Source organism: Helicoverpa armigera, chromosome 10 (genome assembly GCF_030705265.1).
Source record: "Helicoverpa armigera isolate CAAS_96S chromosome 10, ASM3070526v1, whole genome shotgun sequence".
NCBI classification, from domain to species: Eukaryota; Metazoa; Arthropoda; class Insecta; order Lepidoptera; family Noctuidae; genus Helicoverpa; species Helicoverpa armigera.
In genome coordinates, this window is record NC_087129.1 from 6401502 (window position 1) to 6427971 (window position 26470).

Below are 26470 nucleotides of genomic sequence, written 5' to 3' on the forward strand. Positions count from 1 at the left end.
CTTAAATATATTTATGTCAAAACAAATATACTTCTTTGATAATTTACAAGACTATTTTAAGGCACCATGCAACATTTAGAACTCTTGTAAAGATGAAGAATTGCTAGAAAGTATTTTGTATACGTCATCCAGTCGGTATTCAGTTAGAGCAGCTCGTAATTTAGAAGTTTCATTACTGTTGTTCTCATGTAGACTTAATACCCGTAAATCCGAGTACCACTGCAAAACCGCCTCTGTGAAGACATAAACAATTAAGTATGTGCCGTTCAGCCTACGTATTTGAACAGCATCAAAAACTGACGAAGTCCAGGCACAAATCGATAGTTGTTTAGGTTCGCGGTTATTGCGTTTAAAACCGAGCGAATATTTCTATACGGTAAATGTGCTTTTACAAGAGCTGTGTCCTATTTCTTACAGGTCTTACCTACGAGCTCATTGAATTGGTTTTCATTGATACTCTCCCTGGAATCCCATACTCGAGCATATTCTTGACACATTATAGGGCCTTCCTCATTCATTGAACTGTCCAAATCCAACATACTGTAATGCATAATTATAATGTTATCAGTCAATGTCATTCATCATCATCATCATCTCAGCCATAGGACGTCCACTGCTGAACGTAGGCCTCCCCCTTAGATGTCCACAGATACCTGTTGGAGGCGACCTGCATCCAGCGTCTTCCGGCGACCTTTATAAGGTCGTCAGTCCACCTTGTTGGTGGACGTCCTGCGCTGCGCTTGCTAGTCCAATGCCATTATTTTTATCTTTATTAAGTATTCATAAGTAGCCGTAATAGTTAATGTACTTTGTAGTCTAACAGTCGAATTGGAGTCGCGTTTGAAACATTACATAGGTACCTACCTACATTACATAGACTCGGGCGACTAACCCTTGACGGTATAACCAATACCACAAGTAGGTTTTTTACTCGGAGACCAGTAGCATATTCGAAATTAAAATTATTCCACATAGCGTTCATCAGCTAGCGCTAGACATTTGTTAGAACGCGCGTTCCGGGCGCTAATTGCTCGGACACAAACATGCCTCCTTGGCACTTCTACTTTTTAGATTTCTATGGTAACTACCTACTACTAAACATTTTCCTTCCCTCATGAATTTAATGAGTAGGTAAAGGTGTGCCCACCACAACCTTTGTTAGGTGGTGTCTCCGAAGAATTTTGCGGGGAAACTACCAAATGGAACTCACCTGATAGCATTTTTCAGAATAAGATCTTTGTTCTTTTGATACTCTTGCTTAAATTTATTTTCCAAATTTTTAAATGCCCTTATACAACAATAATCTGGAATGTCTGTAAATGTGAAATTAAAATGATTAGAGCCTATATAGTACCGATATCGGGTCTAAAATATTATTTCTTCTCTCTATCATGCTTAGGTACCTACCGCAAGATATTTCCACGCGAATGCTCTTCTCCACCGAACAGTTCGACATTATATTTCGAATTGTTGCTATAGTAGATACATTGTCAGATTTGAAAATTGCCAGCCCTCGTCTGCCGAAAGCCGAAACAAATAAGAATTAATCCCAAAATATGATTAAGATATTGAGCTATACCTAGATACTATTCAAAGTTAACTTACTGATATTGACAAATTAAAACAGTTTCTAGAAGAGTGTGTGATCTGGTAAATGTTACATTCGCCGCTGGCCTAGGGAGTTCACCAGGCAAAGCTTCCGTAAGCCAAGAAGTAATTTCAGCAACAGAAAAGCTTCCTGAGACTTCTAGTTGACACCAAATTCTGTAAATGTTTAGGGGGTCATCTACCTACAATAAATACTGGACACTGATCTTCTAGAAATCTGGTCAGTGGGTCGTCTTAGGATTCTTGATCAGGATCGCATTTTGTAGGCATCATTATTTAAAATTTACAACGTACATAATGACTTCCTTACCTTTCCTTTTCGTGATCCTTGTCAGATGCTTCATGGCCAGAATAATAAGGTAGAGCTGGTAATTTAAGGGTAACTAGCCGAGCTACTCTCGGTGCGCCTGCGGGTAGCGCGTAAATAAGGACACGTTTTCCCTGAAATCTTGATTCCGTAGAACAATCTAGCATATCTCTCATTTTTACCCAAACTCTTCGCGTTCCAGCTTGACATCTTACAGAAGCAAGTAAATCGGATCCGTTATCCTAAGAAACAATATAAAAGATGAATGAATGTAACTGCCAGACTACTAAATAAGATACCAAATAAATTACCTTTGACGAACAGATACTCAAAACGGCTGCTGTGTCCGTTTGCATTTCCAGCTTCGTGTTACAATAAATAAAAAGCATATCCAACGGAACTGCAGATGTAATTCTCACCTCTTGCCACCCATCGCTTGTTGCTCCTAACAACTGTTAAGTTTATACATAAATAATTATTTTTGGGAAAGATCCCAAATAAGGGGACAAAAAAATATAAATAATCATCAAATATAAGTTATAAAGTTGTGGATGGACCTCATATTGAATATCCAGCAGCGGTGGTGTGGACAACCCAGCGTGCAGAGACCGAGTGTTTCTTTGATATTTTTCCCTCTCATTTGCGGTTTGCTTCTCTAAACGTGCAACTTCTACCCTGATAGATATAAAATGAATTCAATTATTTACCTATTTGAGTAAAAAATAGGAAAATCGATGACATGTGAAGAATTTGTGACTAACTAGGCGCAGCGCTGTAACGTGAAGTGGTCATTAAAAAGACCTTTAATTAACGTACTCAAGTTTTCCTCGTCTTGCTGCTAAGTTGTCTTGTGGAACCTTAGCCCCAGTCACTAAGTGGCTGGACCTTAGCGCAAAAACTCTTCCCGAAAAAGTTGCTACGAGTAATTCAGGTTCATCGATGCCCACGCACCCGCCAGTAACCGAAGTCACAGGTTCTCCGCAAAACTAAAAGAAAATGTATGGCTTGACTGAGGTGATTTTCTGAGAATATAAAACTGAAATATTAGGTACTGAAGTTCTATGAACCAATACAAACATAAGTGTACTTCAGACGTGGTTTTTCACCAAAATTCTCCATGTCGACGAGATACAACTGGATGGAGCCATCGTGACGACCAACACTTAAATGGAAGTTACCATTATTGAAGTACCAGCCGAGACATACTACCGAGCCCAATCCTCTTCCTTCCACTAAACATTTACTTGATAGTGTAAATCTGTAAAAAAAAATATCTTGGTACATATTATAAGTGGCATGTATTTATCTACATCAAAGGCAAAGTAAGCAATAGTTATAAATGACACTTGCTCTTCATAAGAAATGAGGCCTATAGACCCATCTCCAGCTCCGTAGAAAGCAACTATGTCTGTTGCATGTGTTGAAGGCGGAACAGCTAATCGGGATGGACCCGATGAAATTACCGTTCGAGATATAAGTTTTCCATTTTCTAGGAGAATTGCTCCTTTGTTAGCGATTAAAACCAACAGTCGAATTCTCGTGTTCTGTAATCACAGTTATGCAAAATTCAGCCGGTGAGACTTTTATTACGATAAGCAATCAAATAAATAATTCTGACATTAGGTACCGCAAATGCTGCAATGTCGAGAACTCTGTCGTCACAAATATATGAATGATACTCCCGAAGATCTCTATAGTAAGTAACCGTTCGACCGCTGCATAATATCAAATCACTTCCAATAATGCACCTGAAAAGTAGATGTGATAGAAGAACTAAAAAAGTAGATATTTATTACCTCCAGAAAGGTATCTACGTGGTAGCATTTAACAGATTTGAATAATTGATAAGAAAATAACTTGCATTGAAGTGATTGTTTCCGTGAGAGAAGTTTCGATGCTGAGGAACACCTTTCCTTTTCTTGTATATCCTTTGACTTCATTACCTGAAGCTGTGAATATCTTATCTGCTTGTGTTCCTACAATAAAGACATAGGTTTTATACAAATACCAGGCTAGTATTATAAAAGACCAGAGATGTAGGTATACAAACAAGAAAAAAACCGTTAAACACCTATTTATATGATTAGGTAATCGTCATGTGCTTATAGTCCATATCATTATATTTATTTTACTAGATTCTTTCAGCAGCTTCACCCGCGTGAGAACTACTCCGTGAATTCGGATATAAAGTAGACTTTCTCGATCTCTACTGAAGAATTTGACTTACCCAAACTACTTGCTAGTTGGACAGACGTTATTGGTTTGCCCGGTAATGTTTTGAATTGAACTACAGGCTCTTCATCTTTTATGCTCAAACATTGCAAGACTCCATTTTTATCACCAACTGCAAACTAATTAAGAACTATTCTAATTTCACCTGTAGTATCAAGTGAGCTTTCAATGGAGGACGCAGTAGAAGCGACTATGGACTTGGTTGGTATGTTCTATAGGTTTTGTTTTCAAGACATTCGAACTTTACTGATAAAGATGATCATCTGTACTCTTCAACAAAATTAGAACGTCGTATTCTTTGCGACCTTGAAAAACTGGTAACAAACGTACCTTTTGTTCAAGTTTTTGTCCAGAAGGAGGTAATATTTTCAGTGTGTCCGGATATGTGATGCCACATATCGTGTAATCTATTCGTGATAAGTCATAATCCATGTTATATCTATTCTTCGCGTAGAATTATTGCTTCAATGCTCTGCAATTAAGGATATTCTACGAGACAACATTTAAATATTATACTAGATTCAGTCGATATTTCCTAGGTTACGCGATACCAACAAATGTTCAGGATTTTTTTATCTTCTAGACAATTTTTTAGTTTAGCTAAAATTCATTGTAAGGTAAAGATACTTTAGACTAAAGATGTAATTTTAAGAAAAAAGGATGAATTACTGAACTACATGCTTAGATCTAGTTCCGATGATATACCTAAGTCTTATTCCAGTTGTATTTCCTACGGAGTCGAACCTACGACAACCTAGGACAGTAGCTCTGCAATGTTGAATGAATCGCTAACCATCGCATCGCATCGATGATGTGATTATAGGACCAATGAAGAAGGATTTATCATGAGCCTTATCTTTATACTTGCTACAAAAATAAAAAAAAGTAATCTAGCACACCGCTTCAGTTTGTCAGTGTCAAAAATTGACAACGTCAAATTGTCGTAAAAGTGGGTTCGTGTTCAGGTGCAAGGCAAGTAAGCCGTACGCAATTATTATTGTGGAAAATAATAAGAATTCTATAGGATTACATTACTAAATTAAAATGGAGATAGATAAGGAAAACATTGTCCAGGCGGTGGTTATAATGGATACATTTAATAAACATTTTAATCCAATTTGTGATAACAAACCAATGGTGAGCTAATTTTTATATTTATTTCGCAATAAATTGTTAATGCATTGGTGGAAATTAAATGACGATTTTGTATTACAGGGCTTACTAACAGTTGCAGGAGTACCTCTTATTGATTACGTACTTGAATCTCTTTCGCGTGGTGGAGTAGGAGAAGTAATTTTATTTTGCAGTCAAGATGGCCAAAAAATCAAGGATCACATTAGGTAACTTTATTAAATTACAATAATTATTAAACGAAGTGATTGCCTATTTCTTTTATTAGCTAAATAGAAAAGTGTGAAACATTAATTAAAGAAAATATTTATGTTTTTCAGGAGCTGTATTGAAAATAAGGCGATATGGAATGTTTCAATGGATGTTCAAGTAATGATGTCTGACACATGCCAGACTATGGGTGATGTGATGAGGGAAATTGATGCTGCTGCTCTTGTTAAGGGTAATTTTGTGTTAATGGGAGTCAACAGTGTGACAAACATTCATTTTGCATCTTTATTGGAACAACACAAGTAAGTCATCTTTGTTATATGGTTTTTATAAAGTTATAATAAATATTGCCTTCAATAAAATCCTCTTGACAATAATGTTGTCTTTCAGACAACTATGTAAGAAGGATAAAGGCGCGGCAATGACACTTGTATACAAAAAGGTGTCTTGGGAACATCCATTAATCAGCTCAGATAAGCCAATTTTCTTAGCAGCTGATGCCAATACAAACAAAGTATTGATGCACCAAAAGTACAAACCTAAATCAGCTGAGAAGACCATAAGCCTTCCATTGGTAAGAACATTGTTTATTTAAATATGTCTTCTGTAATATGTAAATATGTACCTAGTGTAAATAAATTGTGATTTTAGATAAAACTACAGACACTGTATTTGTTTCAGGAAATAGTATTAAACCATTCAGAGGTAAAATTGCACCATAATTTGGCTGATGTAGGCATAGCACTCTGTTCCGCGTCTGTGCCACCACTTTTCTCTGATAACTTTGACTTTCAAACGAGAGATGATTTCATACATGGTATTTTAATAAATGAAGAGATTATGGCCAGCTCCTTATACTACACACTTTTGAAAGGAAATCAATATGGTGCAGCTGTTACCAATTGGAAAACTTATCAGACAGTCTGGTATGTTCAGCTTTTGTATAAAACAAATACTATAAATTTTTATGATTTTATACTGATACATTTTTATTGTTTACATTGCAGTCGGGATGTGTTACACAATTGGACGCACCCATTAACCATTGAAACTGGTTCATTTTACCAGAACAATTTTATCATTATGGGTAATCATATCTTTAAAGAAAAGTCATCAACACTCAGCAGGTAAGAGAATATCTTTTCAAAGCACAATGGGCGATTCCGGTCCAAATGTCCACCACGAACGAGACCTATATGGCTAGATAGCCCGTTAAATGTAGAACATTTTTTGTTATGAAAGTAAAAAAAAATATAATGCCAGAAAAAAGTTATAGCAAAATCAAATACAATATTTTACAGATTTTTTCAATTTCATTTTTTCAATTACTTTTCGCGATGTTCGATTTTCGTACTTTCTGTAACTTCTGACAAAATAGAATTGTTCATTATTAGAGAGAAGACACCACCAGTTAACGCTGGAACCAGGAACCACTGAGTATATTCAAGCACTTCTGGCGCCTCAATTGGTTAGTGATTCGTACATCCATCGGGCAAAAATAAAAAAACAGCCCATCTGTTTATATGCAAATGTGTCTTACTCATCTTAGTTTTATATAAAGTGCGGAAATGGAAGTGGAATAAAATAAAAAATTATAATGATAACATACAAAAACTACCGAAAATTAAGAATACATTTTTGGCTATAACTTTTTTTTGGCATTGTTTTTTTTTTTACTTTCTTAGTAAAAGTTACTCTAAATTAAGTGGACTATTTAATTATATAGGTCTCGTTCGTGGTGGACATTTGGACCAGACTTCATACATTCTTGCCCAATCTCCTTTCAATTTGTAAAATTTAAAAAAAGTTTACGTTCACATTTGTTTTGGTGAATATTTTTCAGGTCCTGTTCATTGATTGAAGATGTCCTAATTGGTGAACGAACCAATATTAATGATAATACAGTTTTATCAAAATCAATGATTGGAAAGAACTGTGTGATTGGCAATAATGTAACAATCAAAGGGAGTCATATAATGAACAACGTTGTTATAAAAGATAATTGTACTGTTGTAAACAGTTTTATTGATGATAATTGTACCATAGAAGAAAACTCTGTTGTTGAAAATGGTACTATTATAGCAGCAAACGTTGTTGTCAAAGCTGGCAGTCAATTGAAGGGAAATATACTGGAGAGCACTGATGTTGAGAATGGTATGGACAAATGAATATTTATAGAAGTTAATTTATTTAGTCAGTATTTTGTTTGATGATAATTTGAAACATTTATATTTCAGAAAAAACTTTGATGAAATCAACATCAGAAAGTACAGAATGGGAAAATGAGTCGTCAGGATCTGGTGGTGATGATTTCATTGGCTTTGAGAAAGCATGGAGTGACAGTGAGTCTTGTTACTCATCTGACGGCAGTGATGATTCTTCATTACCAGATTCTCCTATTCCTGATGATACCAACAGTACGTTTTGTTTATCTAACATCTAATTTTGATTTTCAATGTGTTTTTACTACCTTGTTTTTTAAATGAAATTGTTTTCTTTCCAGTATTCTTGCAAGAAGTTATTGACAGCTTGGCAAGAGGGTATGAAGAAAAACTGAAGAATGATTACCTCATTTTGGAAATTAATTCATCTAGATATGCATACAACATCCAATTAAATGAAGTTAACTTCTTTGTTGTTAGAGCTCTGCTCAGTATTCCTGTTCTGGCTGAAAATAAGAATGTACTCAGTACTGTCAAGGATATATTGAAATATTTCAGACCTGTGTTGTCAAACTATATTAAGACAAAATCTTCAATTATGGACTGTTTGAGGGCTGTAGAGGTAAGTTTAATAATTTTTTAAATTAGTCAGATGTCTGGAAACTTTTTATTTTATTTTGTATTTTACCCCATTATTTTGTTTTCAGGACAGTTGTTTAAAATGTGAGTGGCTAGATGGCAAGTGTGGCCAAATCTTACATTTACTGTATGAAGCTGATGTTGTTGACGAGGATTCATTACTGGAGTGGCACCAAAACTTGGAAGAAAATGAGAGTCCTATTGCAAACCAGCCTTCACTTGTCAAGTTTTTCGACTGGCTTGAAGAAGCTAGTGAAGAAAGTGAATCAGACTAATTTGTAAATTAAACAATTTTTCTCATATATTTTTATTTGGCATTATTTTTCCTTTTACATTCATATACTACAGCAAGAATATTAAAATAAGCATCAGACACATTTTTTTGTTACTTTTGATAATGGTCAACATGCAAACCTTATTCCTAATCATAGTTTTAATATTTTTTAATACTGCTCTGTTCATTTTGCAGCATCTCCAATCATAATCGAATTTAACGAATAGTAGCATATTGCTGAAATTGTACAGTGGAAAAATTCCTAAATTTATTGATATCAAATGATGTTGGTTCACAAGGAGAATGTATTTTTATTTGGCGCATATGTGTATCTCGTCCATTCTGATGATTGCTGAGTACTGCTATTTGTATCATGTATGTCCTGATAGGCCTGTCATGGATGTCTTTGATTGGGATCATTTCCCACCCTAAAACACAATTCAAAATGTAAATTAACATGATTATAGAAATAAGTATGTAAAACAAGTAGTATAGTAGCACAAAAAGTACATACCACTAGGTTCAATCAATTCAATAACTTCTATTTCTTGCAAATCATTGAAATGTGTGCCAGCTCGAATAGATATCCTACTTGGTGTGTAGCTTTCATCCAGTTTATAGTCTGTGTAAATGTAGATGTGGGAAACCATTGTTTTCCTTTGAAATTGAATGTTGACCAAGTGTGGCAGTTGTCCATCAGACTGCCAGTATGTGTCCATGCAGTCATCTCTTAACTGATCGATACCAAATCCTGGACAGAAATTTTAAATACTAGTAAACAAATCTTATATGAAATAAGAGACATACTTTATGGCCAATACTGATTATTTAGCTGTAGGTTTATGAACCATAGTTAGCTTAGGATGTATTAGAAATGTTACTGACCTGGCTTGCAAGATGATAAGCTCCATATTGCATGATTTCCAACTTCGCGAACCGTTCCTGATCGCTCGCTAACAAGAGGATCCTTTTCTGAAGCCATGTTTTGTAAACAAAATATTCAAGTTTTATGAACCTACTTGATAATAATTTCGTTTTTACTTATTGTTAGAACAACGTTATCGTGGTGTAGATTTTTCTTGGACGTTAGGTCTTCGATATCTCTCTAGAATCCACTTATTTATTTACACATTAACAAAAAACCGTCAGAAACGAGAAGTAGGAAGTAGAAGACATTTGTTGACAGATGCTGTCAAGTGTCAACTCAGCTCAAATCAGTTGTCGTTTGTAAATTTTTTTTTTAATTGTGAGTAACAGTCTTTTGCAAATCTGTCTGTACTTTCTAAACTATTATAATAAAGAGGAAACGTTTTTTGTTTGTTTGTTTTTACCTTTAAGTTCCCAAAAGTACTGAACCGATTTGAAAACTCACTGTTAGAAAGCTGTAATCTTCCTGAGTAACATATGCTAAATTTTATCCTGGTTCGGGCAGTAGGTACGTAGTTCCCAATGGACGCGGGTGAAATCGTGGGAAAACGGCTGGTATGAAATGAAGTCATACCAAGTCTCGTAGTTTCCCACTCTGGTCAACAGATAATTGATAATATCAAAATAATTGACCCTAATATAATCAATGATATTATATATATAAAACCTCATTGAATATAATATAGATTGTTGATAAACGAGTAATTTGAATGTGAGGAGCCTTGTATAAGTAGGTAGTTATTCTCGTTTACATGAACTGAGCTTCCAAGCGGTTTAAAGGGTACCTTTGTATTTTGTAACAATAGATTTCTGGGGCAAGTAAACAATAAGGGGTCTATGCTTAGTATGCAAATCCTTATTCTGCACAAGATGCACAGATGTCAATTAATTTAGACTTTAAACGAACAGTTGCATATCATCCAACATCCAAATCGTCGAAATTCCATGGCATCAAAGTTTTTATTAACTGCAAATTCGAATAACCACTAGATGGACCATTTGTTTCGTTGAAAAGCCTTCGCAATAATAGGTATCTTTCATATTTTGGACATTTGGCATTTTGATATTTTCTCTGTGATAATTATTGTACTAAGTATAGTAAGTAAGTATTCCTAATCCTATGTATTTTCATGAGAATATAAAAATCAATAGTACCCATACCTATACAATTCTAAGATACTGCCTACCCATTCAGTCAGTCAAGCTAACCACAAAATTATGTGCCAACATTTCGTGAAAAAAAGAGCAGGGCCTTCCTTGTAGACGAGATGGGAACGAGTTGTCAAACAAATTGATAACATTTTAATTAGTGGTCAGAGTGCGGTCTAATTTGACTATAGCATGTGGTGCGATGAGCGAGTAACACCGCGGGAACTGTCCACTTGGAGAATCCCAGACGGACACCAAATGTTCATACAGTTCCGGCTGTGCACACGGACATTAAGTATTTGTTATCAAAAATAACAGAACGTGAATTAAAAAATATATGTTAGGTATCTGGGAACATGTACATTGTTACTACTTAGGTATACTAATTAATGCACTGATTAGGTGTAGGTAAAATGAAATAACAATGAATAATCGATGCAAAAAGATAGGAGAGAAAATGCAAAAGCGTGGGCATACTACCTTATTTTTACTACTAAACTTTTTTTAATCATAATAAGGTTAGCTGGAAAAAATGTGAAAAAATGGCATTAATGACACTTAAATTTGACAGAGGTGTTTTTTTAAACGAATATACTGTGATTACTCATTAACCAAGAATAGAATAGAATAGCTGTGATTACTACTAAATCGCTGTCCAATATAGTAAAATATAGTTCGAAATGGGTTTAGGGAAAAAGCAAATGGAGCAGCTCTCAGGATTTTCTCAGACGATAGCAGCATATACCCTGGGTACAATAATATCAACGATATACCTCACGGAATGGAAGGCTGTTTGTCAATATATCCCGTTCTTTAACATGCAAGAGAAATTCCAAGGTCCCAAAAAGAACGACGAGTAAAGAACATACTCAAGATACACAACAGTCAATACATGGCAGGTGGTGAAAATGTATTTAATGTTTTTAAAGCTAGTTATTCAAATTAAGAGAGGGCAAAATAAGAGCACGCGCTCAAAATAATACAATAGTAATCTTGAAAAAGATTGGAATTATAATAATGAGTGGTGTTGGCATCAGGTGTGCTCGGATTTGTAATAAAATGTCAACCGGATCGTGCGCAGCCGGCGGTGGCGCACGCGCAGCTGTCGGCCCTCCTCCGTGCCTCCACTGAGGTGTGCCCATTGCCCTCCGAATAAACATTACCTCCTTTGTAGTGTATTGTAATTTTTTCATTGTATTTTACTAATAATAATTCATAGATTACAATAAAAAGTTATTACAAATTCAGGTATTATTATTTTATTTTAAGATATTGAATTATTTTTTATTGCTCGGAGATGACCAGCGGCATCTTCGAAGTTAAAACTTGCGCTCACCAGCCCAACCACTCATGCCCAACGTGGTACATAAGCAAGTCAAAAAGTTAAAAACTTAACTATGTGCAATAAATCTGTGTAGCAGCTATACATATTATAAAGGCCACTAAATTAATACTTCTTTCGAAATGCATCTGTAATTTTTCAAAATTAATCATTGTGTTCAGGATCACGGAAAACTTCGAATGTTGCTATCATATGACTAAGTCGTAGTCGCGGTGTATTCAAAACGAACCTTCATCAGTTTTCCAAAATTGACCCAAGAATTAAGTAGACCCACTGTACCTACGTGGTTACCATTTTTGTTTATATTAATTTCTTCACTAGTTTAATGCTTGCAAACGCTTTTGCTAAGATCAATTGATTCCCGGGTCAGGCAGACCATTATTAGGTTTTCTGTTTTACATCCTTATTTAATAGGGGCTCATCTTTCATTACATGTTTTATACATTTATAATCTACTGCACGGATGGCAAAATGTAACTGATAATTTTCAGTTATCTACATTGTTATTCCCGAAAAGTAGAAAACTGCTTCCTAATTTAGCCCGTACAGTCAGCGCCGAAAGTCGATGAACAGAATCAACATGACAAAACACCTGTTCACAATAAAATGCCATAAGTTATAGTCGCAACTAGGAAACAAAATGGACTGTACACCAGAAACTTACAAAAGTCGTTAAACACGAGTATTTCAAAAGTATCTGTGCACTAGTATTCCTAAAGTCGCTGTACACCATCAATCCAAATGTCGCTGAACATCATTGTATCAAAAGTCACTAAACAGCAGTAAATACAAAATTAGGTTAACAAAGTGTATTTTTAATGTTGCCGTGTGTTAATCTACTTTTGACGCTTATGTTGTTCAGCTACTTTTGGGACAGTACTTGCTTGACCTTACTAATGTATGGTAACTCGTTAGCATCTATTTCAATAATTTTAATAATTATTTTGGAAATACACTCTTTTGCAAAAAAAGCGGGCACGTATGCGAAATCTTAGTTTTAAGGACTTTACGTGTATTTCAAAGGGTTTTAATGATTATTTTAGTATGTTTCTAGCATCAAAAGGGTTAGCCAAGCATGCGTGAGAGTGTATTCTAAATTTGAATTTTGTACAATTGCTAAGAAATTGGTTAAACCTTGTTTTGGACTAATTGCTGGCAGAAAGTTCGTCGGTGTTTTGTAAAGTTTTTGAAGTGATTTTCAGAAAACTGATAATGCAGTTTTAACTAATGATTAATGTACCTTTTTGTTAGATAAAACATTTTTGAAAAGCTATGCGTATTTGATAAAATTTTCACCTGCTCTAAATGGGCTATACTGATGATTGATGACGAAACCAATTTGATCGTTTCAAGATTTTTAAAAATGTTAAAGTCTGAAAGGAGACGAGTTGTGATCGGCACTGCTTACTTTAAATTGGTTTTGTCGCAGCCCAATGTACTGATACTCCTCTAAATAGTGTTCAATTATGAAAAAGCGATATTTTAAAACACGTAGGTGTAATATCTAAACAGAAGAACGCTTTACACTAAAATACCGAAACTCTTAACATTGCCATCAATCATCAGTATAGCCCATTTAGAGCAGGTGAAAATTTTATCAAATGCGCATAGCTTTTCAAAAATGTTTTATCTAACAAAAAGGTGCATTAATCATTAATTAAAACTGCATTATCAGTTTTCTGAAAATCACTTCAAAAACTTTTCAAAACACCGACGAACTTTCTGCCAGCAATTAGTCCAAAACAAGGTTTAACCAATTTCTTAGCAATTGTACAAAATTCAAATTTAGAATACACTCTCACGCATGCTTGGCTAACCCTTTTGATGCTAGAAACATACTACAATCATTAAAACCCTTTGAAATACACGTAAAGTCCTTAAAACTAAGATTTCGCAAACGTGCCCGCTTTTTTTGCAAAAGAGTGTATTTCCAAAATAATTATTAAAATTATTGAAATAGATGCTAACGAGTTACCATACATTAGTAAGGTCAAGCAAGTACTGTCCCAAAAGTAGCTGAACAACATAAGCGTCAAAAGTAGATTAACACACGGCAACATTAAAAATACACTTTGTTAACCTAATTTTGTATTTACTGCTGTTTAGTGACTTTTGATACAATGATGTTCAGCGACATTTGGATTGATGGTGTACAGCGACTTTAGGAATACTAGTGCACAGATACTTTTGAAATACTCGTGTTTAACGACTTTTGTAAGTTTCTGGTGTACAGTCCATTTTGTTTCCTAGTTGCGACTATAACTTATGGCATTTTATTGTGAACAGGTGTTTTGTCATGTTGATTCTGTTCATCGACTTTTGGCGCTGACTGTACCTATGCCTAACGTTAGTCTAAACTTTCATTAACATTTGTTGGCAATTATGTTTTTCAAAATAAAACAGTGCAACTATTTCCAATACATACTTCGGTTTACAAGAATACCCATGTATAAATTGTGTAAAATTGGATTAATTGAATAAAATGAATGAATGTTGAAAAATGCCCTGAATTCAGGTGTTTTGACGGCTTATAACTTAACTAGCTTCTGCCAGCGGTTTCACCCGCATCCCGTGGGAACTACTTCCCGTACCGGGATAAAAAGCCTATAGCCTTCCTCGATAAATGGGCTAATATTGAAAAAAAATTTCAAATAGGACCAGTAGTTCCTGAGATTAGCGCGTTCAAACAAACAAACTCTTCAACTTTATAATATTAGTATAGATGAAATGCAAGTTTCTGCTTATACAGTAATGACTGCACTGTATCTGCTACGGCAGTACTGTATTTTTTTTGTAAACTGGAATGGTTTGTACTATGAATAAGACCCAGACGCGTCAAGGACCAAGGGCCACAATAGGGAGATCAAAAGTGGGGTGAGGTGCGGTGTGGAGCCGCGTTCCGACACAGCCCTATTTACTTTGTCTGTAGGCCGCTCCAAGAGCGGCTGTGTACGGTGCGCGTGCGTTCACTTCCCTTGCGTTACGAACCCATTTTGTAAACAAACTTGGTACCGCAGTGCGACTTTCGAAAAAATATTCGCTTTAACTACCGATAAATATTATAAACAATTTGTGAAGACTTGAGTGTTGAATAATTTGTGTACACAATGGATTTGTCCTGTGGCGAGAACATGCAGAATTCTGGAAACAACAGTGGAAGTGGAAGGATGGTCGACATGTGCGTCGCTGGTCCAGATCGGGCCTTAGATCGCGATCCTCGGCTGCTTCTCAACCTGCTGGCTCTGGAGAGGGCTCACGCTCTTCACACGGACTATTTCCAAAATGTACAAATTGATATCCAGCCGTTCATGAGAAAAGTTGTCACCACCTGGATGTTGGAGGTAAGTCAAGCACAATTAACTAGAACTATTCAATGTTCTTACATTAACAGAGTTATTAAACAAATCAAAAGAGATTGATGACCAATGATACATATCGTAACTATAGGGTCGCGACTAACAGCTGATTGAAGTGAATGACCTGAATATTTGAGTATTGAGAATATGTGTACTTGGTCGCTTTAATGATGTGTTGTGTGGTTAAATGGCTGATATTGAAGTGAACTATCTGTTTCTAACTTATGGACATAATATACAGTTCGAGATCTAGTTCTATCAGTAATAAAAATGTTAATTAGGATATGTGCTGAGGGTAGATAGAAAACAATATTGCGCGTAAAGTTTTTAATTGATTTGTAATTGTTTTTTTGAGATGTTCAATAAAAATATATGATTGCGCACTTCATAAATATACCTACTATTATTAAAACATTATATTTTTTTTATTTCTTTATTTTAGACTGCTAGGGCATAAAATACAAATACACATAGGTATATCGTAGATACATTTTATTGTAAAAACTAAACTAATATTTAAATATTCAAAACTTAATGTGGTATCGACATAATGTTGTCTCGTTTCTGGAGTTCCTCGGGCGTCTTCTAATTTACGCACCGATGACAATGACCCCGTCCCGTCACTCCGATGCACTGTGACGTAACTGAGGGAGCCTAATCTATCGTACAAGAAAAACAAAATTACTGTCTTATTTTAGAGAAAGCCAATTTAATGTTGTCATGATGGTAATATAATGTGTTCTCCAGGTTTGCGAGGAACAACAATGCGAGGAGCAGGTGTTTCCCCTGGCAGTGAGCTACATGGACCGGTTCCTGGCGCAGCGAGCCATTTCACGGCAGCAGCTGCAACTCCTGGCCGTCACCGCCATGTTGCTCGCCTCCAAGTTCCGCCAGTGCCATCCCCTGTCTGTCGACCTGCTCTGCGCTTACACTGATAACACCGTGTATCCTCATGAAGTCAGGGTAAGTACTCCGAATACTATACATATTACTTAATTATTTAGGGACTTACACAAGAAACTTCAAGCTGGCTTGAAGCTTGGCACGTGGCGGCTATTTCAAATATGTATGACTAATGGGGCGATAAAAAATTGACGTATCTCAAAAAATATGATTCTATAGACATGTTATGAAACTACAATGATTTTAAGAAACACGATTTTATCATTTCAGGGTAGTGTGTCACCACTTCCTTTTACAAAATCTTAAATAAAAAATCTAAGTAGCTCTATCGCTTTCTACGTCCGGCACGGCACATCCTGTGATACAACTTAATTGTTGTTTTGATTCCATAGTGAAGGAACTTCGATTAGCCAAGTCAAATGTCACTCCTTCACCCCAAAGCGACATTTCCTTACACCACGCCAGTTTCCGGCAATTACACCTTCCTCGAGAAAGTCAAGAGTGCTTATAAGACTGTCACCCTTCCGAAGCCACAGCCTGTGACGAAGTAAGGCACCGAATTGGTCGTTCACTTGTTTCCGACGGAAATGTGGGCCAAAAGAATACGATACATGGCCAGTTAAATTAGAACTAATTTAAGTAGCCGTCATTTCACTTCTTTAATGAGCTAAGGTTATTGCACTCTATTTTTCGTTTATGAAGTTAAAGGGAGAAGGGTTCAAAAATTGTCACACTGAAGTTCTCACTCTAAATATGTTATTGAATAAATTCCCACAGCTAAGCGTAATGACAAAATTGTCATAATCGTTCACACCCGCACGGACAGGTGCGATTGTTGGTCGCTCATGAGCTTGCCCTTTGTAATCAATTTTGACTTTGTCACCGCATTCACACGCTACTAGTTCAATGGCCAAACAACATTCAAGCTGCAATAGTTTTGCTTGCTGTTGTGAACATAAAAAAACTTCTGCTAAGGGTAGACTTCTTCCCTGTTATACTAACTAAGCAATACGCACATACACCATATGTTCTAGTTAAATATAATTTGGATACCGTGAGAACGTTTCGTCACTCCTTCAGAGCGTATGACACCGTGGAATGCTTCGTATTTCCTTGCTATTAATTCGTGCGATGATCGCGATATGCCTGCAACGCGCATACTTAATGCTGTCATATGGTGCGGGCGATCCCACTTTCCCATACTAAAGGACTATTACTTAAATATTCACCAATTTCATTATAATGTTATGTTACCGCATAATTATACGATATTTAAGTACTTTTTATAAAATTCAATTGATCGTTTTGATGTTGTGTTTCTTAGAGCGTTTTTTAATAAGACATCATTGTTGTAGCATCTTAACTATGAATGCCCTCATAAATCATAGTTATCTCATTGGTGCTACGGTTTATTGAACTCAAAACTCACTCAAGATGACTGAAGTTTGGATAGCGTTTACCCTGCCTTTACCTAAATTAGAACATTTGTTATGAATGTAAACAAGGCATCACTTGACCCTTATTATATCAGTGGCCATGTGAAAATATCAGCAGCGAAGGGTTCCATTGTCCCTTGTGTTTTCTTATGACATTTCTACAGTAATTGTAACGTGATTCGCTACTTTTTGCGGTTTCCGCCTAACCCATCAAGTATGACGGTTACGTATCAACTGTTAAGAATATAAGAATAGGTCGCACATCCCTTCCTTTAACTATAAGAACAGGGAATTAGTTTCAAATGTACGAAAGTATACTGTTATTCACACGGGGTCGTGCCCTTTGGGAATAATTAAATTCAAAAGCGAAACGACCGTCGTTTAAATTGCATTCTTTTTGTTATAGCAATGGGAAGTGATGCTTCTCCAACGATTGAACTGGCAGTTGTCTATTGCAACGGCGTTCGACTTCGTGGAGCCGTTCTTGGCGCGAGTGCCGTGGGGTCGCGCCAACCCGCTGGTGAGGACGCACGCGCTCACGCTTACCTCCGTCTGTTATACCGGTATGTACACAATCTTTATTACTTACTTACAAGTATGTAGCTGCTAGCGCGTACCTTATTTTTCAGCACCGATAAATCTCTTGCGAAACTTGGTTTCATGCGGGTCGAACAGTCTTCCTACGGTGATAGTAATTAACTTTAATCGATAAATGTCGTTTGGCATTTTTTTCACTAATTTGTTCAGGTTTTAGCTTAATGATTATGTGGGACGTTCCCTTTGTTTTGGAATGTGATTGTCGGGTGTTAGCCGGGGTAGCAATGTAATGTGGGGTGCCGGGAGTGGACGCGTGTATCGGAACGCGCACATGCCGTTTGCGCCGTGATAACGCGCACACCTTGCGCTCGCGCACCCCTCAGCCACTGACCCTCTCGCACTCCCATTATACACGAATGACCTCACTACATTTTAAAATTTCAAATTATGCCATTACATTTCAATAGGTACCTACGCAACAACAAATGGTAAAACCTGTTAGAGTATTAAACCTTAGAATCGTAAAAAATCCATAAAGAGGGAGGACACGTGGCTGGAGAATTATGTATATTTGTAGTATGTACTCATACCTTTATTTATTAGGTACTTGTAAAGTCGTAAAATAACAAAGGATAACGGCCTCACTTCAAACTTGATTTAAAACGAGTTCAGAGTTTTAATTTTAACTATCAGCTTCACTCGTACACCGTAGGACACACTTACAGTAACTAAACTTAATACGTAGGTACCTGGCTATGTAATACATACTATGTACAAATGTTGTTTGCGCCCTCCACTCACGTTAACTACCAATGCCCTCTGACATTACCTCCAAGCGAGGGTTGCGCTTTTCCGATCACTGAACACAATAAAAAACTAGTGGAAATTACTTACAAATTCATATTAAGCTTTTTGCTTGGCTAAACACCTGACCTTTATTTAGCACCTTAGCAGTTTTTTATTTATAAAAAAATGAAATGATAAGTATAACCATTTCCTTTCTATTTTCAGTTATAATAATAACGAGTCAGTTTCATGATTGAATACATATTCCTAAAAAAATAAAAAATAAAAATTGAAGTCTTGCAGGTAAATAATTAGATACATAATTAAATTACATATAATGTTACTAGTAATCTTCTCACTTCACATTAGTAAATGCCATTATAGTACATGAAACAACATACCTAATTATAAATTGTCCTTTTGAATCTCTCTATTGCTGAGAACTATTATTAAATCTGTAGCACAGAAATCTAGCTATTCCATTTTATGTAAACATAAAAGTTGACACATGTGCCGTTATTGTTTTAATTATTCTTTAAATTCGTAGTTAACCAAAGTGTGTAAAAGGATATCACGATACTTAACCCCGTCCGCCCCTATGGTCCATCGAATCCTGATAACAGTTATTTATGGCCACCATTCGTTCACCGTCTGTCACCTTTCATTGGTCCAGCTTTGTTTTACTTTTTCATAGCTTATTCGTTGACGTATCACACTCAATCTACTATCTATGGTCAATTAGGTATGCCAAAACCGCGTGATTTTTAGGATGCAATGAGTAGGTACATGTGGTGATATGTAGGCTTTTTTAATCCGAGTTGAGAAACCCAAGTCGTTTCTGATCGTTACGAGTTTTGTTGAAAGTTTGTAATGGGAAGTACTATTACTCATTCATGAATATTATTTGCGTGAAAGTGACACCAGGTCAACTATCAGTTGCATCTATTAAGTAGTATTGTAAACAGAAACGTTTCGTGTAGCGGGGCGTCAAGTTTTGTCGGTGTCGCCGGAAGTAGCATAATTGCCGGTAACTGATCGTGCATTACCCGAGGTGTGAAAGGGTTAATAACATTACTTGACCCCTAAACTTCCTTCATCTTCTTTTACAAGGCATTTTAATTAGTACGATCATAATTGCTAAGAAAGCAATATTCGAAATTGGATCCAATCTCATAACCGTAAAACTTTTTACGGCTACATGGTATTATTAGTTCACGCAAAACGATTTGTAAAGAGCAGTATGTGCAGTTTGACCGGACTAATTTCTTGGCGTAGTGTCACGGTTACGGTGACTTATGAGACTAGTCGGCGCGTACGCAGGGGAGCGCCCGGCGACCGCGCCAGCTGACTCGGGGACAATACACGAAGACGTCCCGCGGCCATTGTTCCGCGCCCGAATCCCTGTCCCAAAGTCTCGACAAAAGCTTCGCGACAAAGAGCCGTCTCGGCGCGCACCTGGCGGTATACCACCCTATCTAACCCGATAAGCCGTACATCTCCTTCCAACACAATTTCAACGTTTACCTTGCGAGATTTGGGCTTCCGTTTTCAACATCCGATCCAAATGCCTTATAATAGCCTGATTCCCATTGTCAACAAAACGGATATAATAAATTAAGTGCCTGTACTGTTAGTAAAAACATTATGAATTCAGATTAGATGTTAAAAATCATTGATATTTGATTAAACCTGATACATATTTAAATAAGCCATAAAATCTGTCATGCATTTGCAAAATGATAACTTACCATATAAACCAGTTTAACGCACAATTAGACAAAACTATTTGCAACCCCTGCATTTTTGCATTCTATTTGTGTTAGGTTTGGCAGGATTCACTATTAGGGTGGGACTGACGGGTTTCTCAAACGGAACTTAACGGTCCTCGATGTCTGTTGAGTACGGTCTATGTCAATGCAGTTGTGGTAATTAGAAGGGTAAGACGCGGGGGTGTAAAGTCTTCGGGTCGCTGGCAGTCGCGTGGGCTGCTCAGCAGATGTCGGCGCGCCAACTGACAGGCAACCTGTCGCGCAACGGATCGTGACGCACCGCTGCTCACGCTGACCAGATCAGACCTGATACCCGACTCGCGAACCATTTTGATTTTTAATAAGCTACTGGTCCATAGAAATGTACATTAAACAACGACCTTTCTGTTTACACACGTATGCAACGTGCACCGTTGCGTGTTCATGTATTATAGTGATTAACAAGCGCTAGGTGACATGCACGGTGCTCAGGAAGTGTAACGTCTGCAACAGACCTAAAGTTCATTTCTAGCCTGGATTCATTGACCTGCTAGTAATAAGCTAGTGAGCTTGAGTTACATTAATAAAGTGTGGGCACTTTTTCTGATTAAAATTATGACGCGCTCGCGTGTAGCGATATTGTTTTTCTTAAGGAATGGTCACGACGTATAGTGTATAAGGGCACGATAGAGTAAAGAAGGGTGCATGTAGTAGGTGGGCAGTGACCCGGCGGTGGCGGCGTGGTTCGCGGAGGTGCGAGCGGAAGGGTCGCGCCAGGTGTCCTCACATCTGCCGTCTTGGCTGACGTCGTACGTACACCTAAAGCAACTTCAAGTTTATACTGTATTGACTTGTGACGCTCCAATGACTAACACCGTTAGGAATATGTTAATCATTATACAAATGTTAAATAATTTACATTGCGATTGATTGAGCAATTCCTACCGTTTGTGCAAAATGAAAGGGCGTAATCGGCAGCAAATAATATTGATTAGTCGCCTTGTGATCGAAGTTACATTTTCAAATCGCACAATAGAGTCCCTCCTTCGTAGCGAAATGCAGCTGCGCCCTTAGCTAGACGACTTAAGATGTAAATTACCATTATTCCCGAGCTATTGTCCCGGAGTAGGTACACACAAAGATGCAGACGGGGACGCAATGCACAAATCGGGCAGCTGTTCTCCTTCCTTATTCTCAACTATAACAAAAGAGTTCTGGTATTGTGCAAAATGTAACACGACTTTTTTTTTACTTCGACGACGAAGGTCGAAACTTTTTTTTGCTTATATTGTTACTTATAAGTTATCTTGTTTGACTTCACTAGTTTTATTTTTAGATAGGTATGCTTGATATTGGTCGATTTGTAGGTTAGTTATAAGATGCTAATAATGTACGCCATATAGCGGATGGTCGGACTGAGATGCAAGGTGTCCGAGCCACCTGTCCGCACTCCGCGGCAATTATCTCGCAACAGATGTGCACGTTCTACCTGCGCCTGCGTCCTCACTAGAAGCTTAATTTCGATATAAAAAGTTGTAAACAAGAAACCCGTTTGAAAATCAACCTTATTAAAAGTCTGCTTGCGTGTATGTTGTTAAGTTTGCATTCGAACAACACTCAATATTATTGAGAGCCTGTGACTGGATTGAAAATAAAGTCTGTATTATTTGTCAACAGAGACGGAGTTTCTGCTCGTGCCGCCATCGTTGATAGCTGCTGCGTGCATCACGGCGGCGGCGCGGGGGCTGCGTGTGCGCATGTCTGTGAGCGAGCTGTGCGCGCTGACGCGCACGCCGTCCGCCGCCGCCGAGCTGGTGGCGCGCCACGTGGAGCGCGTGCTGGCGCGCGAGACGCAGCCGCAGGAGCCCCGCGCCAGGCACCCGCACCCCTACAAGCAGACCACTCCCGAGCAGACGCAACTACCGAACACACCCACAGACGTGCAAGACGTACATTTCTAACAACAAAATACATTACTTTGTATTTTTTGCCAACAGTTTATTCTGCATCTAAGGATCACTATAACCTGTGAAGAAAATAGTACAAAAATCAACAACCAAAACCAAACGATCTCAGAGCAGTGTTTATGAAAGTATGGATTGCATTGTTACGAACATTTTTTACTTCGTGCACCTGGATTCACAAAAGAAGATCCCGTCGATAAGCAAAAAAGAGCCTTCATCCAAAAGAAGCGATGTCAATTCTTATACAATATCGATGAAAACTTATGTAGAAGAAATTATTGTTCATTGATCTCAAATTATTTATGTAAAATATTAACATTAGAGTAGATTAATGTTATTTATTGTAAAATAGATTCATTTATGCGAGTTGCTTAAGGTTTTTTTCGTTCGGCCGAACGTTATAATAGAAATATTTTGCTTTTTGATCTCCGTTGATTCCAAATGTTTGTGAAAGACTGAAAATATTGAAATCACTTTTTTACAATAAACAAACGAACTCCATTAGCAAATTGTGTGAAATGTTAGAACTTAATCAAGCAAGATCTAATCGAAGAAGAATAGATATTCGATGTATATATTATTTTGTATTTATAATTTTGTGTGTCACTGTGTACTAACTAGTAAGATCTCATTTTGTAATCAATTTGATTTAGTCCCTCTTCGCGGAGGGAGGTGTGTTTAGTATTTGCTGATATTGAGTGAAAATGTTAAATGTTGTAATATTTATTTAGGTCGATGTTAAGTTTTAGTAAATTCTAGTCAAACGTTTTACACATTCCTGTTTTCGACCAAACTTAATATGTATTTAGATGTATAGATTTAATTTGTATACGTAAGTATTATTGTTAAGGTAATTAGTATGTTTTAGTTTGTTTGGCAAATTGTTACAAAAGGCGTTAGAATACTCATCACTGGAGCGGGAGAAGTTCCACAGTTAGTTAATGTATAGACAATTAAATTTCCTCGCTTGTAATTAGTATGTAACTGTATTTATTGGGTGGCGGCGGGAGTAAGGGAGAGACTTGCACCTCCAGCACACAGTAAGATGGAGCGCGGGTATACGGCGCGCTCTCGACGACCGGAGCGTTACGTTACGCAATGTTAATTTTACTAATTGTAATAAATTAATGGGCGAGCTTTCAAGTTTCTCTATTTATTCCGTGTCGGCTCAATGTAACTTTCACATATAAGTTAAAAAATGAGTGTTCATGCAACCATTAACATTAAGATCACTGTGAATTGAAATTAGGCAAGCAGCTTACGAATGTTTGAAAGAAATGCACTTGTAAAATTGTGAAGTATGATTTACATACATGTCACGTTTACTATTTCAATATTTGTGGATACGTCTTTTGTCATTGTTATTTAAATTAATTTATTGTTTATATTTTACTTGGTTATAATAGCATTTAATCAGTGTATGAATATGCACCTAAACACAACATACCTACATTACTACTTAAAAAGGCCGGGAGCCTGTGAAGAAACGACGGACTATAGATACACAAAATTGTATTCATGCTTGGCATGTTATCGTTTCATCATGAACATGTTCAACAGATTAATCAATTTTATTATAATTTCTACCTTAAAACGTTTTAATTGTGAGAAAGTTTTGATATACAGTCGCTTGTATAGCTATTGTTCATTTGTAGCTAAGGTTTCGTTTTAAACATTGATTGTGTTAGGTACGTATGATTATTATGCCTATTGTATAGATGTGTATGGTGCAGCTTAATTAATAGGTTGGCCATATATAATAATGTATAGTTTTAAAATAAAAACAAACCCCAAAAACATTTCTGCGTTTTAATTTTCCAAATGAGGAAAACCTAGGTATATTCTGGGTATCTTTGTCATTATATCGGTAATCAGATTTCATAACTTCTAGCTGAAAATGCTGTACCGCGTGTCTGGATAAATAGGCTTTATTTACTGAAAAGTCCATCACGATAGAAACGCTGTTTCATCTTGATACCTATAGTATTTATTTATTTATAAATATTTCAGTGTCGATTTCAGTACTCGTAATATATTTACTGTAAAAAATTGAAGAAAAAGCAGAAAAACGTTTAAAATAGGCAAACAATAACGGCCATCATTGAATTTAAAAGTATGTAATTCAAATAACGAATTAAAAGTACACAATTTCAAATGCCTACGTCTTTAACAGGGCCAGATCGAGTTGGCTACCTGCTTTGAAAGTATGTGTCTTTCAGGTAGAAGTGACGAGCAAAGCTTTTTTTCGGTGGCTACTATTTCCGCAGTTCTTTATCAAACTTCAAACAGAGCTTTACGCGTTATATTGCAAAGTATGACTTTGTATTCTGAAAACAACGTGTTAGTTGGAACTATAGGTACCTAATTTGCAAAATAAAATTCTATTCTATTCTATACTCCTCGCTGAAGCTTTATTCCAAATAGCATTACCTATCTACATTAACAAATGCATTAAAAGCTACCACATGCATATTGAAAAAGCTTTGAAAGTTCATAAAAACGTGGCAGTGGCGCCCTCTATACGGGAACACGAAAAGTATTAAAGCTCTCGAGTTCCCGAGGGATGGTTTATGCTTTTGATACAGTTTGGCTCGTTCGTAGTGTTCCTATCTAAGATTTTAGTTTAGCGTGCCGCCTATAGAGGGCAGCAGTGAAGAATTTGTTTATTTTTAACACTCGCAGACTATGTTTGTTTGTGATAATGTTCAACAAACATAAATAGTGAATGTGAATTCGTCTGCGTTTATTTTTACCGCGCGATAGTCGATGTCTAGGAAAATAGATTTTATGTTGATATCGATGAAATGTTAAGGTGTAACTTGATACCCAGGGGATATTGTAAAATTAGGAATTCTTATTGGGGAGAAGCTACGTATTAGATAAATCATTATTCCAGTATGACGATAATTATTGTTTCTGTTTAATTAGGTAATCAGTTATGGTAACTGACGATAGAGCTTTCAAATAGAACAAAAGTTGTGTTCTTAATTTATTTTGATGACGATTTACTGTCACGGATAGGCGAAAATTTGAATTGTTCTATAACGTTTTGTGAATACCACGATCTGTAGGAAATATTATTTTTATATTGAAGTGATGATAACAGATAGTTGGTAATTAGGTAATAGACATCTGAATTGAAACTTGAAGCTTAATAAATAGATTTCTAAAGATGTCCAGATTTCTGAGTTCGCGAAATAACATTATTACAATACCACCATACATACCATATTTACAATTAGGTAACAATATCAGTGTTTATACACAGTATTTCGCACATCGTTGTTTGTAGATACAAAGGTGCGACGATTTACCTGATACTTGATCCCTTATGTACGTAGGTTTATCTACAAATTTCCAATTTACACTCGAAAGTCCGATACGACAACGAGTGGCGAGCAAACAACGAGTGTGCCGTGAGGGCAGTGGGGGGAGAGACCTCGGCAAACCCAGGCGTTTGTACGAAAAACCCAGGCGAGCGCTTGGGGCGTTTCGGTGCAAACACGCCGTCTCCCGGGAGCCGCTCATTAGTTGTTCAAACACGCCGGCGGCCACTTTGACAAGCAGCGCGGCAGGACCTGCTCCGTCCCGGCAAGGACCGATCTTCCCCTTCACTGATCTAACGCTAACTATAAAGAGCTATCGGGACTGCAGATAGTAAACACGCGGTTTGTTTTATTAGACAAACGACGGATCTTTGCATTGGCGTTTACGTAAATCTGCTAGAATTAACAAACTGTTTCATGTGGAGATCTTTTG

The 26470-nt window shown here is 36.8% G+C and overlaps 4 protein-coding genes and 1 long non-coding RNA gene across 6 annotated transcripts; 3 read left to right on the forward strand and 2 right to left on the reverse strand.

Moving 5' to 3' along the window:
• Nucleotides 1-6: 6 nt before the first annotated feature.
• LOC110372376 (Bardet-Biedl syndrome 7 protein homolog) lies at nucleotides 7-4989 on the reverse strand. Of its 2 annotated transcripts, none has more exons than XM_021329015.3 (15): nucleotides 4478-4989; nucleotides 4143-4266; nucleotides 3777-3891; nucleotides 3543-3663; nucleotides 3266-3459; nucleotides 2993-3173; nucleotides 2732-2901; nucleotides 2473-2590; nucleotides 2227-2367; nucleotides 1919-2157; nucleotides 1606-1764; nucleotides 1408-1517; nucleotides 1211-1313; nucleotides 425-540; nucleotides 7-233 (listed from the first exon to the last, which is right to left on the reverse strand). In XM_021329015.3, the coding sequence occupies exons 1-15, from the start codon at nucleotides 4577-4579 to the stop codon at nucleotides 76-78; spliced, it is 2151 nt and encodes a 716-aa protein (XP_021184690.3). In that variant the 5' UTR covers nucleotides 4580-4989; the 3' UTR covers nucleotides 7-75. The 2 variants fall into 2 exon arrangements, with proteins under 2 accessions (XP_021184690.3, XP_021184689.3); XM_021329014.3 differs by having other exon boundaries at nucleotides 3534-3663.
• Nucleotides 4990-5070: 81 nt separating this feature from the next.
• LOC110372312 (translation initiation factor eIF2B subunit epsilon) lies at nucleotides 5071-8591 on the forward strand. Its single transcript, XM_064036665.1, has 10 exons — nucleotides 5071-5284; nucleotides 5363-5487; nucleotides 5599-5790; nucleotides 5879-6062; nucleotides 6170-6414; nucleotides 6496-6615; nucleotides 7332-7642; nucleotides 7726-7905; nucleotides 7992-8272; nucleotides 8358-8591. Exons 1-10 carry the CDS (start codon nucleotides 5192-5194, stop codon nucleotides 8562-8564), a joined length of 1938 nt encoding a protein of 645 aa, XP_063892735.1. The 5' UTR covers nucleotides 5071-5191; the 3' UTR covers nucleotides 8565-8591.
• Nucleotides 8581-9750, reverse strand: LOC110372313 (anaphase-promoting complex subunit 10). The gene is made up of 3 exons (XM_021328929.3): nucleotides 9449-9750; nucleotides 9078-9314; nucleotides 8581-8991 (listed from the first exon to the last, which is right to left on the reverse strand). Exons 1-3 carry the CDS (start codon nucleotides 9543-9545, stop codon nucleotides 8780-8782), a joined length of 546 nt encoding a protein of 181 aa, XP_021184604.1. The 5' UTR covers nucleotides 9546-9750; the 3' UTR covers nucleotides 8581-8779.
• A 1452-nt stretch (nucleotides 9751-11202) lies between these two features.
• Nucleotides 11203-11882, forward strand: LOC135117432 (uncharacterized). The gene is made up of 2 exons (XR_010276908.1): nucleotides 11203-11538; nucleotides 11677-11882. It is a non-coding gene; the product is annotated as an uncharacterized LOC135117432 (long non-coding RNA).
• A 2963-nt stretch (nucleotides 11883-14845) lies between these two features.
• LOC110372374 (G1/S-specific cyclin-D2) lies at nucleotides 14846-24510 on the forward strand. Its single transcript, XM_021329011.3, has 4 exons — nucleotides 14846-15322; nucleotides 16085-16300; nucleotides 18083-18239; nucleotides 22425-24510. The coding sequence occupies exons 1-4, from the start codon at nucleotides 15089-15091 to the stop codon at nucleotides 22706-22708; spliced, it is 891 nt and encodes a 296-aa protein (XP_021184686.1). The 5' UTR covers nucleotides 14846-15088; the 3' UTR covers nucleotides 22709-24510.
• The last annotated feature ends 1960 nt before the right edge of the window (nucleotides 24511-26470 follow it).